Here is a 19,450-nt window from a genome sequence, read left to right as displayed (position 1 = left end):
TATTTTTGGTGTAGCCTTTTCCCAATTATAGTGCTGGTGTATATTTTTTTATCCTTAAAAGTCTCAGTTGTATTATTCTGACTTTGAGATACCTTAGTCATCCAGGTTATTTTATTTCCAGAGCACCCTGGAAAAATAAAACCTAAAATTAGACTACTTTTTTCATGCAACCCTTTTGCAAAATACATTTGATTATTTTTATTATTTAATATTAAAATATTATTCAGTATTTATAATACTACTTTTCTCAAATTAAAAGTTGAAATTTTAAAGTGAAACGGTAAAAATAAAATTACATTAAATTGCACTGGGTTTCCATATTAATACAAATCAGAGCAGCATTATATAAAAACCCAGTGAAAACTACTGTTTTATTTTGTTTTGTTTTGTTTTAATTTAACATTATTTTATAAAAGGGTTGCACAAAAACAAGTACACAATATTTTATTATGAATCTATTATTGTATTTTTTTTTATTTTTATTATTATTATTATTTTGTTTTGTTGAAAGATTTTGGTTTACTTACACATTTTATTCTAAAATTAAATAAATTAATAATGCACTGGTTTTCCATATTAATACAAATCAGAGCAGCATTATTGATTTAGAAACCCAGTGCATGTTATTTTTTTTCTTTCATTTTATTTTATAAAAGGGTCACACATAAAAGTAGATTGAAAAAAGCAAATTGTATCAATTACAGTTGAAGTCAGAAGTTTACATACACTTAGGTAGGTTGAAGTCGTTAAAACAAAAAAAGAATTTAACCACTCCACAGATTTCATATTAGCAAACTATAGTTTTGGCAAGTCGTTAAGGACATCTGCTTTGTGCATGACACAATACATTTTTCCAACAATTGTTTACAGACAGATTGTTTCACTTTTCATTGACTATATCACAATTCCAGTGGGTCAGAAGTTTACATACACTAAGTTCAGGAAAATTCCAGAAACTGATGCCAAGCCTTTAGACAGTTAGCCAATTAGCTTCTGACAGGAGGTGTACTGAATTGGAGGTGTACCTGTGGATGTATTTTAAGGCCTACCTTCAAACTCAGTGCCTCATTGCTTGACATCATGGGAAAATCAAAAGAAATCAGCCAAAACCTCAGAAAAAAAAATGTGGACCTCCACAAGTCGAGTTCATCCTTGGGAGCAATTTCCAAAAGCCTGAAGGTACCATGTTTATCTGTACAAAAATAGTACGCAAGTATAAACACCATGGGACCATGCAGCCATCATACTTCTCAGGCAGGAGACGCATTCTGTCTCCTAGAGATGAACGTAGTTTGGTGTGTAAAGTGCAAGTCAATCTCAGAACAACAGCAAAGGACCTTGTGAAGATGCTGGAGGAAACAGGTAGACAAGTATCTATATCCACAGGAAAACAAGTCCTATATCGACATAACCTGAAAGGCTGCTCAGCAAGGAAGAAGGCACTGCTCCAAAGCCGCCATAAAAATGTCAGACTACAGGTCTTACTTTTTGGAGAAATGTCCTCTGGTCTGATGAAACAAAAATTGAACTGTTTGGCCATAATGACCATCATTATATTTGGAGGAAAAGGGGGTGAGGCTTGCAAGCCGTAGACCACCATCCCAGTCGTGAAGCATGCGGGTGGCAGCATCATGTTGTGGGGGTGCATTGCTGCAGGAGGGACTGGTGCACTTCACAAAATAGTTGGCATCGTGAGGAAGGAAAGTTATGTGAATATATTGAAACAACATCTCAAGATATCAGCCCGGAAGATAAAGATCGGTCGCAAATGGGTCTTCCAAATGGACAATGACCCCAAACATACCTTAAGGACAACAAAGTCAAGATATTGGAGTGGCCATCACAAAGCCCTGACCTCAATCCGACAGAAAATTTGTGGGCAGAACTGAAAAAGTGTGTGCGAGCAAGAAGGCCTACAAACCTGACTCAGTTACACCAGTTCTGTCTGGATGAATGGGCCAAAATTCCAGCAACTTATTGTGAGAAGCTTGTGGAAGACTACCCAAAACATTTGACCCAAGTTAAACAATTTAAAGGCAATGCTACCAAATACTAACAAAGTGTATGTAAACTTCTGACCCACTGGAAATGTGATGAAAGAAATAAAAGCTGAAATAAATCATTTTCTCTACTATTATTCTGACATTTCACATTCTTAAAATAAAGTAGTGATCATAACTGACCTAAGACAGGGAATGTTTTCTACGATTAAATGTCAGGAATTGTGAAAAACTGAGTTTAAATTTATTTGGCTAAGGTGTATGTAAACTTCTGACTTCAAATGTATGTATCTAGGATTTTATTTTTGTAGGTTGTTCTAGTTGAAATAATTCGATTTACTTACACATTTTATTCAAGCAACCAATAAATGAATAAATAAAGCACACTTATGCTGTATATTTTAGCAACGAAATACTACTGAATGTCACTCGTACTGCGCAAATCGCGAGCAGCTTTAACCCCCAAAACTTTTGCTACCCAACACGGAAGTAGTTCAAAGAAATTCCCGCGTAGTTTGCAGTGTTTGGAAAAGCTATGTGCGGCCAATAAAACCAAAAGAAGAAGAAGAGATCCCGGTGTTTGTGTGTTTACAAGCGAATTACCACGATGTCAAAACTAAAGAGGAAAAAATCAGCAGTGGAGGAATGTAGATCCGAGCAGCTGTTCCGGATCAAAAAGACAAATGAGAATTTATGCACATTGCAGGAAAGTAGTTGCAGTAAAACATCTACGGGCAGGTAGGAAGTCTGTTTAAACTGATTTCTATTGATATACGAGAGCTTGTGTATTTGTGTTGGGTTTGAATAAGAACATATTTCCCTTGCAATATATAATTTTCCCTTACAATATAGAGAAGTACCATGTTATTATGGTATAATATGAATATGGTAATGATTCAATTTCATGGTATATATTAAGGAGATCTAAAATATGCACAATCGACAAAACGTTTGGACACAACTGAATTTATGTTTCTCATAATCTCAAAGCTAATGCTTAAACGCAGTGGCGGTCCGTGAAGGCTAATGTGTACATCAAAATCATATCAGTTTTGCTTGTAATTATGCTCTTGTGCACAGACCATCTCTCCCTGATATCTTAAAGAAGACTTGATAACGATTAACGGTTAAGCTTTCCCATCACCACACCAACCCAACACTGGTCAACAGTAAACAAACGGAACAAATCAATCACAGTGCCATTCAAACTCTGACCAAAACAAACAAATGAATGGAGGCAGGGCCCCATTCAGCACTGACCTATGAGAAGCAATTCCATTCACTGCTCTTTCATTGTGTGAACTTTTAACTTGTTTTTAGATCCTTCAGTAATATGGATTTTATCAATATTAATAAAAAAAAAAAAAAAATATCCCATCACCTGTTGCACAGGCTTGATTAAGCACTCAATTGATATTGAAAGTTCTGATAGTTCACCCAAAAATGAAAATTCTCTCATTATTTACTCACCCTCATGCCATCCCAGATTTTTAGAATTAATATTTCAGCTCTGTTAGGTCCTTACATGCAAGTGAATGGTGACCAGAACTCAGAAGGTTCAAAAAGGTAATAAAGGCAGCATAAAAGTAATCCTTAAGACTCCAGTGGATAAATCCATATCTTCTGAAGCGATGTGATAGGTATGGGTGAGAAACAGATCAATATTTAAGTGCCTTTGTTTTTTTAAAAAAAATTTTTTACTTTTTTTTACTGTAAATCTACACTTTCACTTTCACTTCCACATTCTGGTGTGGAAGTGGTTTTCACATTCAGCCACCTATGGGGTTGGGGCTGGGGCTGGCCAAAGGTGGACATTTATAGTTACAATTTTTTTTTTTTAAAAAGGACTTAAATATTGATCTGTTTCTTACCCTCACCTATCATATCACTTCTGAGGACATGAATTTAACCACTAGAGCCATATTAATTACTTTTATGATGCCTTTATGTGGTTTTTGACCTTCTGAGTTCTGGTCACTATTCACTTTCATCGTGGGGACCAACAGAGCTCAGATATTCTTCTTAAAAGTTTTGTGTTCTGCTGAAGAAGGAAAAGTCATACACACCTGGGATGGCCTGAGGGTCAGTAAATGATGAAAGAATTGTCATTTTATGGGTGAACAATCCCTTTAATTGCTTAACTGACAGCATTTTGAATGAATGGGCCGTTTAAGGAAACTGAGCTCCACTGCTAAAATGAATTAATTTCTTTGTTTTGGCCACTACATAATTTCTGTTATTTCTTAGTTTACTATTAAATCAAATCAAATCAAATCACTTTATTGTCACACAGCCATATACACAAGTGCAATGGTGTGTGAAATTCTTGGGTGCAGTTCCGATCAACATAGCAGTCGTGACAGTGATGAGACATATACCAATTTACAATAACATCAAATGAACACAACACAATTTAAACATCTGTTATACTCATAATTACACTCAACAATATACAAATAATAACATACACTGTACAGTATACAATACGCTGTTTTTTTTTTTTTTTTTTTTTTACTATATAGATACACATTATTCAATAAAAATTTAAAATAAAAATATATAAAAAAAAAAAGTATATATGTATAGAATGTACTGTATTGACATTCAGGCTGTCGGTTGATAGTCAGTTGTTAAGAGAGAACATAATATAATAATAATAATATAATTTATGACAGTCTGGTGTGAGATATAAGAGTAAGGGTAATAAAGTGCAGTGCTGATGTATTTTGATCGTGGGAGATCAAGAGTTCAGAAGTCTGATTGCTTGGGGGAAGAAGCTATCATGGAGTCGGCTGGTGCAGGTCCTGATGCTGCGATACCGCCTACCTGATGGTAGCAGTGAGAACAGCCCATGGCTCGGGTGGCTGGAGTCTCTGATGATCCTCCGAGCTTTTTTCACACACCGCCTTGTATATATTTCCTGGAGGGAGGGAATCTCACCTCCGATGATGTGTCTGGCAGTTCGCACCACTGCCAGACACAAGTGCTTTGCGGTTGTGGGCAGTGCTATTGCCGTACCAGGCGGAGATACAGCCAGTCAGGATGCTCTCCACAGTGCAGGTGTAGAACCGTGTGAGGATGTGGCGGTTCATTCCAAACTTCCTCAGCCGTCTCAGGAAGAAGAGGCGCTGATGAGCCTTCTTCACAACGACTTCAGTGTGGATGGACCATGTGAGTTCCTCAGTGATGTGGACACCCAGGAACTTGAAGCTGCTGACTCTCTCCACTGGTGCTCCATTGATGGTGATGGGACTGTGTTCTCTGTCTTTTCTTCTGAAGTCCACCACAAGCTCCTTTGTCTTACTGACGTTGAGGGAGAGGTTGTGCTCCTGACACCAGTGTGTCAGAGTGTGCACCTCCTCTCTGTAGGCTGTTTCATCATTGTCAGTGATCAGACCTACCACCGGCGTGTCATCAGCAAACTTAATGATGGCATTGGAGCTATGTGTTGCAACACAGTCATGTGTGTACAGGGAATACAAGAGTGGGCTGAGAACACAGCCCTGCGGGGCTCCAGTGTTGAGGGTTAGTGATGAGGAGATGTTGCTGCCTATTCTAACCACCTGGCGTCTGCTTGACAAGAAGTCCAGGATCCAGCTGCACAGCGAGCTGTTTAAGCCCAGAGCCCGGAGTTTCTCATCTAGCTTGGAGGGCACTATGGTGTTGAATGCTGAGCTGTAGTCTACAAACAGCATTCTCACATAAGTGTTCTTTTTTTCCAGGTGGGAGAGAGCAGTGTGTATTGTAGATGCAATGGCATCATCAGTGGAGCGGTTGTTGCGGTAAGCAAACTGCAGCGGGTCAAGATTGAGTGGCAATACAGAGCAGATGTAATCTCTGATTAGTCTCTCAAAAAATTTGCTGATGATGGGGGTCAGAGCAACAGGACGCCAGTCATTTAAACAAGTTATTTTTGATTGTTTTGGTACAGGCACAATGGTGGATGTTTTAAAGCATGTGGGGACTACAGACAAAGAGAGGGAAAGGTTGAAAATGTCCGTAAAAACACCAGCCAGCTGGTTCGCGCATGCTCTGATGACGCGGCCCAGAATGCCGTCTGGGCCCGCGGCTTTGCGGATATTCACCCGTCGGAAGGATCGGGTTACATCCGCTACAGAGACGGAGAGTGAACTAACCTCTGCAGCTTCGGCCGCGACAGCTCTCTCCGCGAGGGTGGTGTTATTTCCCTCGAAACGAGCATAAAAAGTATTTAGCTCATCCGGTAGAGAGGCAGCAGTGTTCATGGCGGAGTTTTTATTCCCTTTAAAGTCCGTGATGTTAATTCCCTGCCACATATTATTCTAAAATGTCGAAAACTAATCATAAATAAGCAGGTGTGTCCAAATGTTTGACTGGTAGTGCATATTAAAGGATCATTATATTACCATCTATTACTTATACCGTCAATTAGGGATGCATGAAATGAAGGAAAAATGTGATATGCAGTCAACTTGTTGGATAATGTGATGGTGATATGCAATGCGATGAACATGCGATTTATGTGTACAGATCAAATTAAATGATTTTCAAGTAGATTTAAAGCTAGAAAACAATGACATATTAAAGTGGCCTGAAGTGACATTCTGTAAAAAGTATTATCTAGCATTAATGGCAATCAAATTGAAATCTAAACATTGGGTAGGCTAAATTGACCATTTACAGTGTAAAATGACATCTCAAGATAAACATATCTCTGCATCTCCACAAACTATACAGATTAATCGCAACCCTGGTGATACACTTATTGCGATAAGTTCATTTGCGATATATTGTGCAGCCCTACCATCAATGTACCATGGTACCTCAACATTGCTTTATAATATAATATAATATTATATGATAAAAACTAGTAGTACTGGTTTACATAATATACAATACTGTCTTTTTCATGTCATTGTGTACTATAATGTCCAGTTCTGCTGCTGATGCTGTGTCATGGTGGGAGAGATCTGAATTAAGTGATGTGGAGAGAATCTGGGCTCTTACCTGGAGGGCCCTTTGCCCAACCCTGCAGCCAAACGAGGAAGAATATGTTCCACAGCTTCCTCCACCCTCATCCACGGTATAACATCAGGTTATGATGAGTTAGAAAGAGGGGCATTCATGCTGGGACACCTCCTTTTGCATCTTCTAGGAGTTGTTAGGAAAATAATAAATGGGTTTACAATTTACATGGTAGATAGAAGCTATTATATGGCTTCATTTCATATAGTCTGAGATATTTATGAGGTTAATTCCTGCATTGTGTTCTGAAATGGATGTTGCATGCAAACAGACACTGTAAGGTCTAAAGATGACCTCATACTGTCAGAAGCGTTAATGAGGCTAGTTCACTGAACACTTCATTCCCTTACCCAAAATGTCACTAATGGTTAAGCAGTAATAAATCATTGTCTTTAGAAGCAGGACTCCACCCTCTAATTGTAAGACCTTGACTCTCACATTTTCCTTGTTTTCATCTGTACATGGGAAAATAGGATTAATGTTATTTTCCATGGATATGAGAGAATGGACAGTGCTGAAATCTGTTGTTCAGCATTGGCATTAGGGCTGTAGTCTGCTGTTTTAGTCCAAAGCTGCATGTTTTTGGAATAAAAGTATATTTATTTTGAAAATTATATGGAAAATGTTACAAAATGTAAAAGATTTTCTGGCATCAAGTTATTTTTCATTGGCATATTGTCAAAGGTAAATTTGTGATTAGATATATTTGCTATAATTACATCATACATTTAGCTTTTCTTATACAGTGTTATTTTCTCTAAGTTCCCTCAGAGAGATCCTGTAGAAAAAGTAAGTGATTGGAGATGGCACAGTCCAGATGAAGTTGTTAATGCCCCTCCTGATCTGCCTGCTCAATCTTTCCTCAATCAGCTACCACCAGTGAATGACTTTAACCCGCATTCACACCCTCCAGTAGCACAGAACACAAGGGAATCTGGACAATCACCCCTCATCAATCAAGAAAGTCATAAATCTCAAATTTCTCAGCAGTGCCACCTAGAGGAAAAAGTTAATTGTGGCCATGCATCGTCAGACAAACCGAGCAACAAGCTTGGCCCGGCAGGGAAAGAATCTGAATGTCGTGAGATGGAGCATCATGGGAAGACAACCATCAAGAGTTGTAGCTCGTTAAAGAGAGCCCCCAGCTATGAAATGGTTGAGGGAGTTAAACTGAACACAAAGGCACCTTCTGTGCACAGGTACAGACAAGACAGTTCAGCCATGACAGGAGGGCAAGGTAGAGAGAGGGAGGGGAGGATGTCAGAAAAGCAAATGGGTGCTGGAGGATCTTTAGGAAGACTGGAAGTAGAATCAGGAGCAAGAGGATCTGGGCTGGGAAAAAAATCAGGAGTAGGAGGATCTGGATCAGGGCTACAAACAAAATCAGTACGAGGAGGATCTGGATTAAGCTGGGGAACACAATTAGGAGTGGGAGGATCTGGATCGGGGCTGTTAATAAAATCAGCGGCAGGAGGATCTGGATCTGGACTGGGAGCAAAATCAGGAGGCCTGCAAACAAAATCAGGATCTGGATTAAGCTGGGGAACACAATCAGAAGGAGGAGGATCTGGATCAGGGCTTGGAGTTAAATCAGAAGCAGGAGCATCTGAAGAAGGGTCTGGATCAGGACTAGAGTGTTGCCCTATGTGTCTTATGCCGTTTCATGCAGGGTAAGATTGATCATCTTTTTATATTATATTATTTATATTATATTTTTAATTAGCCAGGTCTAGGTTACAACTTCGTAGTCCAAAGACTATAGTACCAAAGGTATCCCAACATTCCCCCATTTTGTGTTGATTTTTGCTTATAGGATTATTTTGGCTGAGCAATAGTCAGAGAAGAAAATTGTAGATCTTGAATTTTTTGGATTTTGTTGGAATTCGATGGGGTTAAATTGGCATAACCTGTTCTTCATAAAAGTTATCTTTGCTCAAATGAAGATCCCCAGAGTCTGAAAGGGTAGGCACACATTCTTGAGGCAAGAAGACTGAGATCATATTTGGCACAAGAGATGTTTAGCTGTTACTTAAGGTAAAGCTAGAACATACATGTGCTCACTCTCTCAAGCCCCTTGGCAAAACATTAATTGTCAGGAAACATTTTGACTAGGTTGTAAGATGAAGTGATGGTGGATAGGATCATGCATTCTGTCACCTCTTTCAAATAGCCAAGAAATAGAATTAGTCATGTTTTGGAGAAAGACATTTTATTTTCCCTAAATCAGATGGATTTAAGTGTTTGCGCCTTGGGTGCTGGATGGATAATGCAGCCATGATTATGTAACTCACTCCTGGATGTGAGCTCATCACTGCAGAGGAACTTGGTTCAGATGGGATCCATATATATTTAGTTATATGAATACCAGATCCTTCACTCTGATTGACAAACATAGCAACATTTAGCAGCTGTTATTGTGTACTACATTATGTAAGATGCAAAGAATAAATCAACAATTAACATTGAATTCTGAGACCTTTTCCTTACATAAAAATACTGTGGTGGTACAGTGGTGATATCTGATGGTAATATCCTCATACTTTTATATATATCATGAATCATATATGATTGAATGATTACCATATTCATATACAATGGTTTTTCATGATACTCCAAGGTATAGAATATCATGGTATAGTACAGTGCATCCGGAAAGTATTCACAGCGCTTCACTTTTTCCACATTTTGTTATGTTACAGCCTTATTCCAAAATGGATTAAATTAATTATTTTCCTCAAAATTCTACAAACAATACCCCATAATGACAACATGAAAGAAGTTTGTTTGAAATCTTTGCAAATTTATTTAAAAAAAAAAAATCACATGTACATAAGTATTCACAGCCTTTGCTCAATACTTTGTTGAAGCACCTTTGGCACCAATTACAGCCTCAAGTCTTTTTGAGTATGATGCTACAAGCTTGGCACACCTATTTTTGGGCAGTTTCTCCCATTCTTCTTTGCAGGACCTCTCAAGCTCCATCAGGTTGGATGGGGAGTGTCGGTGCACAGCCATTTTCAGATCTCTCCAGAGATTTTCAGTCGGGTTCAAGTCTGGGCTCTGGCTGTGCCACTCAAGGACATTCACAGAGTTGTCCCGGAGCCACTCCTTTGTTATCTTGGCAGTGTGCTTAGGGTCGTTGTTTTGTTGGAAGATGAACCTTCGCCCCAGTCTGAGGTCCAGAGTGCTCTGGAGCAGGTTTTCATCAAGGATGTCTCTGTACATTGCTGCATTCATCTTTCCCTCAATCCTGACTAGTCTCCCAGTTCCTGCCGCTGAAAAACATCCCCACAGCATGATGCTGCCACCACCATGCTTCACTGTAGGGATGGTATTGGCCAGGTGATGAGCGGTGCCTGGTTTCCTCCAGACATGACGCTTGCCATTCAGGCCAAAGAGTTCAATCTTTGTTTCTCATGGTCTGAGAGTCCTTGAGGTGCCTTTTGGCAAACTTCAGGCAGGCTGTCATGTGCCTTTTACTGAGGAGTGGCTTCCGTCTGGCCACTCTACCATACAGGCCTGATTGGTGGAGTGCTGCAGAGATGGTTGTTCTTCTGGAAGGATCTCCTCTCTCCACAGAGAAATGCTGGAGCTCTGTCAGAGTGACCATCGGGTTCTTGGTCACCTCCCAGACTAAGGCCCTTCTCCTCCGATCGCTCAGTTTGGCCAGGCGGCCAGCTCTAGGAAGAGTCCTGGTGGTTCCAAACTTCTTCCATTTACAGATGATGGAGGCCACTGTGTTCATTGGGACCTTCAATGCTGCAGAAATTTTTCTGTACCCTTCCCCAGATCTGTGCCTCGATACAATCCTGTCTCGGAGGTCAACAGACAATTCCTTGAACTTCATGGCTTGTTTTGTGCTCTGACATGCACTGTTAACTGTGGAACCTTATATAGACAGGTGTGTGCCTTTCCAAATGAATCAACTGAATTTACCACAGGTGGACTCCAGTCAAGTTTTAGAAACACCTCAAGGATGATCAGTGGAAACAGGATGCACCTGAACTCAATTTTGAGTGTCATGGCAAAGGCTGTGAATACTTGTGTACATGGAATTTTTTTTTTTTAATAAATGTGCAAATATTTGAATCAAACTTCTTTCACGTTGTCATTACGGGGTGTTGTTTGTAGAATTTTGAGGAAAATAATTAATTTAATCCATTTTGGAATAAGGCTGTAACATAACAAAATGTGGAAAAAGTGAAGCGCTGTGAATACTTTCCGGATGCCAAAACTTGGCATTACAATGGTACCATACCCCCCCATATTACCATATAATATATATTATATTATTTATTATATTTTATTTATTTTGCCTTCGGATCACTGTTTTAATTTAGGATTATGCTTTAAAAATATACAAAGAGGTACAAATGTATTAAATAATTTCCATTGAACATGGATTGTATCTGTAGAAGACATGACAGGCAAACATTTTAAGAGAACCACAAGGAAAGATAAATGCAACTTAAAAAATATTTGCTTATGACCAATGGTTTTAATTTGGTCAATAATTGGCCAATAAATATTGGTGGACAATACAGGATCGGTACATCCCTAGTAATATACCATGATACTTTTTGAAGGTGTTACTTAGAATTTCCATTTATATACATCTATTGCCTTGCAAAAATCTACTGTGGTAGTACCGTGTCACAGTGATTGTATCAGATGGTAATCCCATGGTATTTTCAAATGCTACAAAGAATTCGTTATTACCGTTGTACCATATTTACATGTTCTTGGTCTTATGTTATTTCACATTAAAAAAAAGTCTTTGTAATCTTTATATATATATATATATATATATATATATATATAATATAACTTGTTCAGCCTCTGAAATTACTTTTGATTTTGGGTGACGTCATAAATTCCATTTACTTTTTAATCCCTTCAACCTCATGGCTCAGTTCTGGTATGTAACACTTTTCATGATCCAATTAGTTCCCGATTAATTAGATCATCCCACCCTACTTTTTTCCTCTCTTTGAATATCCGATTGCACTCGGAAATAATCAATTCATGACTCATTTTTTTATTGTTACCTGTGACAGGCTTTTGTAGTCATCATTTTCACCTTGCTGCCACCTTGAACCCTTTAGCCAATTTTAACAGTATGAAAAGGCTGTTTATTAACTTTCCTGCTTGTAAACTTTAGACCACCTCTCAGAAAGAGGAAACACTATGTTGAAATATGGCAGACTGTGAGTGTGTTTTTGCAGAGGAGGAAGAGATACTCTAAGAAGGACAGTTATTCATCAAAATTCACCAGATTCTTGCGAGGTCCGGCAGTGCTGCGCCTTCAGTGTGGTGGGCAGCACAGAACGTTCTAGAACAAGGCAGGACTTTGTTGGGAGAGCAGGGCTGGCGTGCGCCCTGCCCGCTCTCTGCCTGCTTGTGTACATTGGCTAGACTGCATAGCACAGCCGAACACAGGCAGCCCCAGGAGAGAGACACAATGAATACTCTTGTCTAGAGTGGGAGAGATACAGAAAGAGAGAGGGGAGAGGTGAAGAGTGAGTTTCCCAGGGCGTAGATATGAGCCAAAGCCAGGGGGAAAGATGGGTGAAGAGATGGAAATATTGATGGAGGGAATGAAGGAACTGCATGGCGAGTTGGCATGTGTAGGTTCACAGAATGGTTTTGAGGTTTGCTGCTGGGAAGCAGCAAGCCATCTTGATTGGAAAAGGGATTAAAGAGGAAAGGAAAGAGTCTTAGGGAAAAGGAATACAAACAAATGAATGTGAGTGAAAATGAGGTAGTTTTGGGGTGAGAAAGGAACTGTATTATAAACGTTCTTTGGAAAGTTGCATTTTAGACCTGGTGACCTCAATTTCTGTGTGTGCTTCTTAGCCTGCAGCATACTACTACAAACTATTATTTAGTACTGTATTTTTGCCATATGTAATCAAATCCACATCAGTAAACTACAATAAATTGAGTTTTTCTGTAATTTCAATTGTAGTTTTCAGTGTCTGATGTTATTATAGTACAAAAAAAAAAAAAAAAGCCACCAACTAGCAATAAGTTAAAATCTAATAGGAGGTTCCGGGGCTAATTGTCACAGTGGAAAGTTGTCGCTATGGCTTTATCTAAGTAACTGTAAGGTTTTGAGTCAAAAGTCCAATTACACAAATGTTTATTTCAAACTTCTAGTTTAACATTTATTTTCGTATAATTCTAAATTTGAATATTATGATCCAAACTCCAATATCATCATATTTTTGTAATAGCAGTTGGGTGTAACTTAACTGAAAAGATAAACTATTCTTTGAACTGGTATTTTACATAAATGTCAAATTGAGGCAAGTTGTCACATCTTTTAAATGTTGTGAATTTACACAATTGTATATTTAGATAATTAAGTACAGTATCTGTTGGTTTTAAACAATGCTTTGATATGTGTTAGCTTTTACATTTTTGCTGTTTCATTCATTGAATGTTTTGCGTTTCATAAATGTTTAACTGTTTAATTTTTGGTGAAAAACCTATGATAGGCCATTTAATGGCATTTTCCCATTGTGACAACATACCCCAGATCATGTGACACGCTGTATTCAGTATAAACCATATCTTTTTCTTTTTTTTTATTTTTTATTGGGCAATAATGGTGGATATGCTCAAAAGCCTTTTTTAACCAAGACTTTAAGGCATGTGCCTATACAGAAATGACTTTCAAAAATAAACCTGAGAAATATTTACTGGTGTAAAATGTGTTACAACTAGCCCCAGTCTTCCCTAACTAATATAAAACCAGCATTTGTCAGTTCTGGGAAAAGTGCATGAATTCTAGGTTTTCAGTACATATTAATAAGGTAGAAATGTTGGAAACCATGAGGAATAAAATAGAAGGAGCTTAAAATATTGAAGTGTTTCCAGATAAATGCTTCTTGAGCAACACCAGAGGATTAGCTACACTGTAAAATATTTAGAAACAACTTTTCTCCGCATTCCAAAACTTACGTCAACATGCTTTGCTTCCCAAAAAATTTGTTTATCATTTTTTTGTTTTTTTTTTAAATAAAGTGAGGGTTCAATAACTTAACGTGACTTAAAACCTTTTTTTTTTTTTTTTTTTTTTTTTAAACTACTCATTGTGCAAGAAGGTAATGTTATTGCATTAGCACCCTTGTGTCAAACTCTGTTCCTGGAGGACCACAGCGCTGCAGAGTTTAGCTCCAGCCTTGTACTAACTTGCCTCCTTGTAATCTTCAAGCACTCCTGAAAACCTTAATTAGCTGCTTCAGGTGTGTTTAATTAGGGTTAGAGCTAAATTCTGCTGGACTGTGGCCCTCCAGGAACTGAGTCTGACACAGGTTTATAATTCAGATTACTGGCAAATCAAATGTGTCCAAGCAGTAGTAAGCAGTGAGATCTTTATGGTCCAGTTGCTTGCTGTTTGATACATGGCCAAACTTTTACCACTAACCAGCCTTGAAAAATTACAACAGCACAGTTGCACTTTTTTATATTTGAGCACCAGTGTTCTTTTGTGTGTTTCAAAATATCATGTTCTCCTAAAGAATTAATAGTTCTCTGGTCTTTTTCAGGTTCTCCCAAATGGAATGTGATGCTCATCTTGCACAGTGTTTATCGGAGATGAATGAAGATATTGCCTGGTGATGATAACACCGTCATGTTATATAAACCAGTCTGCTGGATCCCTGTATTATCTTCCTCCACATGTGCTTACATTGCATCACAAGGATATGTAGATATTCTATACATGATTTCCTGAACTTTATAAATTAAAGTAATATTTACATCTAAAATTTGAATTTGAGTAAAAGATCACATGAAATGCCCATGCAAGTGCTATTTTTTCTATCCTGTTTTGACATTATTCCTATTGAAAAAGGAAGTTTTAGGTGTTTTTTTTTATTATTATCTAAATAGCCAATAGCCTTTAGTTTACATCACACCCGTGAACCATGATTTGCTACTTTCTGTTGCTAGTCAGAAGTGATATAACAGCGCATTCTCTTTCTAGACTAGAGCATTTGAGTAAGATATCAATATTTTTTGTCCACTTTCCCGAAAGAGAGTTACTGTAAATTTTAAATGCGTGCATTGCTCAATGATATTTTTCTCAACTTTGTGGGGTATACTAGCTTATATGACCTCAAAACTAAAGCTAACAAGGACCAAAAGCTACAAAATTTCAATTTTGATTGGGTCTATAAAATTGGAATGACATTTTGAAATTCCTCTATGCTGAGACTCGAACCTGTCAAGTATTTCTCATCATAAAATAAGATCAAGATCTGCATTTTGCATTAAGCACAGCGTCAAACTGATGTGTTCTCCAGGTTCTCACAGGACAATGTTGTTTTTCTTTGTTGTTTTTTTTTTTTAAACCCACATATTGGGTTCCCAAACCCAGAAATCATGAGACAGGAAATCTAAAGTCATTACAATGAACATTTACTGATTTACAGTTGTTATGTAAGATGCATAAGTCTTAACCTTAAAAGACCAAAGACATGTTCACATCTCTCTCCCATTCTCAGCCCACAGAAACTCTACTATAGCTTTCATTTGCAATAATTTTTAAAAACAAACACTTCAGATATAAAAGTATCCCCAGCATTGATAAAAGTGTAATTTGCTTTGGACTCAACATAAGGAAAGAACAAAAAAAAAAAAAAAAAAAAGCAGAAAACAGCTCGCAACAGATTTTGTATTTTGCAAGTTATTAAATAATGGAAATTTCTTAACCTCTTTTGGTAGTTGTTCAAACACGCAACTACAAATGCTTTTAGGGAATGGATCTCATATTTATTGCAGTTTTGGCTCTGAATTTAAGACCAGCGTTTGGGAGATTGAAGATATCTCTGATAATGGTGCACTGCAGAAACAGATTTATTTATTTTTCTGAAAATGATTAAGGGTTAAATTACAGATATTTACAAAGATGAACAATGCCAAACTCATTCCATTTAAAAAATTAACAAAGTTAAAACAATGCACAATCATCTGATACTTATACATGTGGATTCTGTACATTAGCTCGAGCTGGTGGTAAATTAAGTTGTTGGTTGTATGAACATGGTTTATTGGTCCTTTGTAAAATACCATAGTACCTGTTCTCATACTGTTGCAAGTATAACCATTGGTTTATGAATGAAATATGAGGTTTTATTTTATTTATAAGGTGAAGACGTAATTTCTGAGCAACAAGTGGCACCGAATGGAATTGCAAAAATAATGACATTTTCAACCTCGTTTCTAACCAATGGAAGAATAGGGGAGTGTTTTCAAACAGGCTTTCCAAACTGTCTTCCATTGGCCAATCAAACTAATATTCACGACCCAAACTTATGCCATTAATTGAGCCGGTGTTATGATGTCGGGATTCCCTAAGCTGGGATAGGAGAAAGTATTTTAACCTAAAAAATATATTGCACACATAACCTTTAAGTCAAATGTCATGTTGAAGTTTCCTTCAATGATGCAGGACCATGGTTACCACCCCCATCAGGGCTGTCAAGCTATATGTGAAAGCCACTTGTTGGCAGTTCATAAAAGAACATAGTTTGCATCCAAGTTCTTGTAATAAACAAAGCATCTATATGTCATTCATAAAGATGCTCATATAAATTTTGTGCCTGATTTTGTACCAGCTTTTCATTCACAACGGTTGAGTAATCTGGTTTTTTTTCTCTGCCTTGTTATCGTTACGGACGACACACATGTTATCTCCTGGGTTGCTCTTTATTCCTAGCCTGCCTGCTAATCTCACTACTGTCTGACACAAAAGAAGCAAATTAATCCTGTTAACATGGCAGTGGTTCTTCATGCAGGTCTGATATCATCAAAGCGTTCACATAAGAGTGGTCTTCCGCTTCTCTCTCCAAGAAAAAAAGGAAATAAAAAGCTCAAAACTTAGAGGTTAAGTGCATTGAAAGATAAAAAACATATCTAGTTGCTTGATAACTATATCACTTGGAGGGATTAATCAGTAAAGCTAGCCTGTGATTGGTTGTTTTGATTCTTTAAAGGGAAATTACAGGTTTTGAAGTTAAATTTAAAGACCTTTTTGTGTGGCCTGGAATTTAAATGTACCCTTCATTTTTCCAAGTGGAAAAGGTGTGTGTAGCTATGTTCTCACAAGCTTTGCAGTATGTGTACTGTGTACAGTATGCATGGTATACCTGGGTGACCTACCACATTTGTCAAAATGTGCAGTATACAACAGCACACTGTGCAGAATACCATATTTCACAACACAATGAGCTCAACTTGACATTCCATTTCCAGTGTGATGAATGAACCGAAAGTAATTACAGCTGTGATTTCTGTTTTCACTCATTACTTGATCAAACTGCCAAAAGTTAAGGCAGTTTTAAACAAAACTGAATAAAAAATTCACAATATTTCCAATGCCTTGCATATTATTTGCATGAAGGTAACTGGATGCCACTAGTATGCAACGTGATGAGGTCATGTCACAATGCAAACCAAATTACTTTGGTTTGAAATATTTATCATAAAATAATGCCTACTATTTCACTTACTATTTAAAAAAAATAGAATGCAGAACACAGTGTATACTTTACTGTATTCATTAAGTAGTTATTTTTCTGCTTGGATTGAATTGAATTTAGCATTTAATTTAGCATTTGGATTGTGTAGACTTCCTGTATTCAGGTCATGTGACATTCTGTTGCATTTTTTGAGATTCTGTTGCACAAGTTTACCACCACATGACGGTGACAACATGATGTACAAAGGCTCAACAGCACGCTATTGACAGATCACATGATAGTTATCGACATGATTACAACAACACTGAGTAACAGCCATTTGTGTAATTTAGTGTGCGATTGTAATAAACTAAACTGTTTTATGTATTTGGGCTTTGAGATCATTCAGTGTCTGACCTTCATGTCTGTGGTACTAAATTTTGGACAACATTTGTATCAGTGTGTTTGTGTTATGCAAAAATCACACCTGCGGCCCACATTCGTATTGAATGATGCATTGGAAAAATAACTCCAAGCATAGTGAATTTTGGATCTTTGAGGCACTTCTTCAAAAACACATGTTGTCTCCCATTTACTCAGTAAAAACAAGTACAGTTAAAAGCATAATAGTTGTTTAAAGCACAGCTACCCACTGTGGATGAAACCATCACGGTCATAAATTAAAATGTGCCACTTTGCATCATAGAAGGCATCATAAATTCTTTGATTGGCTACCTACACTATATTACAAGTTTTATCTTTTTTTTTAACCTTTCAACATTGTACATTCTTGTTTTGCTTGAGGTCGCACCTCATACAAGATTAAAAAGAATCAAAACTGAGAAAGTTTAACAGAAAATAAAAGTGCACATAAAGTTAAAACTTTCATATTTAGCGAGGGATGATGGGGAATGTAGTCTCTTATGGACGCAGGCACAATGATGGAGCTTACTTGAGTCCCAGGCAACAGTGCGCGCACACAAACAAGGGCATCAAAATCAAAGAGGACGCTGGGAAGAAGGAAGACAATAAACGGCTGAAATTTTGGGAATAGTGTAGAGTTTGTTTTCTGCAAAATTTTCATCTCCAGTTGTTTATTCTTCCAGTGTAACCCCAAAATTACGTGGGGAGGGTCAGAAAGTCTTAGTGTTACTTTTTGTCTTTAACACAGAAAAAGATGGGCATCCTGCTGTCTTCTCTGTGAACACAGTCTGAGAATAACTCAGCTGCAGTAGTCTTGTGGAGTCACAGGCGGAAAAATATCGGCTGTGTTGTTCTTCCCTCATACAGTTTCTTCAGTGGAGAGCAGCAGAGGGTTAATATACTCAAATCCCTCAAACTCAGACTGGTCTATTCTCTTTATCACGTCCCTGATGAGAGAGAGAGAGGAAAAAAACATTATTAATGTAGGAGTTACAATTCAACAGTGTATTTCCAGAATGTGGGGAGTATTTTAATAATTGAGTGAGTGGGCAATTCAACAAAATGGCTAAAATGAGGGAGCTGAAGACCTGGGTTGAGAAAATACTTTTTTCAAAAGTGACGTTGATGAGTTTGTAGGTTTGTGTATGAAACTGGTGTAACTGCGCAAACTGAATGATTAGAAATGGCGATGTTGGGGGGCCTGGGTAGCTCAGCGAGTATTGACGCTGACCACCATCCCTGGAGTTGCGAGTTCGAATCCAGGGTGTGCTGAGTGACTCCAGCCAGGTCTCCTAAGCAACCAAATTGGCCCGGTTGCTAGAGAGGGTAGAGTCACAAGGGGTAAACTCCACGTGGTCGCGATTAGTGGTTCTCGCTCTCAATGGGGCACGTGATAATTTGTGCATGGATCATGGAGAGTAGCATGAGCCTCCACGTGCGGAGTCTCCGTGGTGTCATGCACAGCGAGCCACGTGATAAGATGCACGGATTGACAGTCTCAGAAGCTGAGGCAACTGAGACTTATCCTCTGCCAACCAGATTGAGGTGAGTAAC

The 19,450-nt window shown here is 38.0% G+C and overlaps 2 protein-coding genes across 4 annotated transcripts in view; one reads left to right on the top strand and one right to left on the bottom strand.

Moving 5' to 3' along the window:
• Positions 1-2,484: 2,484 nt before the first annotated feature.
• si:ch73-70k4.1 (keratin, type I cytoskeletal 9) lies at positions 2,485-18,745 on the top strand. The gene is made up of 4 exons (XM_051669319.1): positions 2,485-2,738; positions 6,915-7,062; positions 7,767-8,674; positions 14,558-18,745. The coding sequence occupies exons 1-4, from the start codon at positions 2,608-2,610 to the stop codon at positions 14,628-14,630; spliced, it is 1,260 nt and encodes a 419-aa protein (XP_051525279.1). The 5' UTR covers positions 2,485-2,607; the 3' UTR covers positions 14,631-18,745.
• Positions 15,846-19,450, bottom strand: part of LOC127424282 (protein kinase C zeta type-like) — a 147,326-nt gene continuing 143,721 nt past the window's right edge. For all 3 annotated transcript variants that reach the window (XM_051669316.1, XM_051669318.1, XM_051669317.1), the window contains one exon: positions 15,846-18,843. In XM_051669316.1, the coding sequence (XP_051525276.1) occupies positions 18,756-18,843 (88 nt within the window). In that variant the 3' untranslated portion in view covers positions 15,846-18,755. The remainder of the gene's footprint in view (positions 18,844-19,450) is intronic.

The sequence above is a fragment of the Myxocyprinus asiaticus genome, chromosome 33 (genome assembly GCF_019703515.2).
Source record: "Myxocyprinus asiaticus isolate MX2 ecotype Aquarium Trade chromosome 33, UBuf_Myxa_2, whole genome shotgun sequence".
Lineage (NCBI taxonomy): Eukaryota > Metazoa > Chordata > Actinopteri > Cypriniformes > Catostomidae > Myxocyprinus > Myxocyprinus asiaticus.
This window is presented reverse-complemented; position numbering and strand designations above follow the sequence as displayed.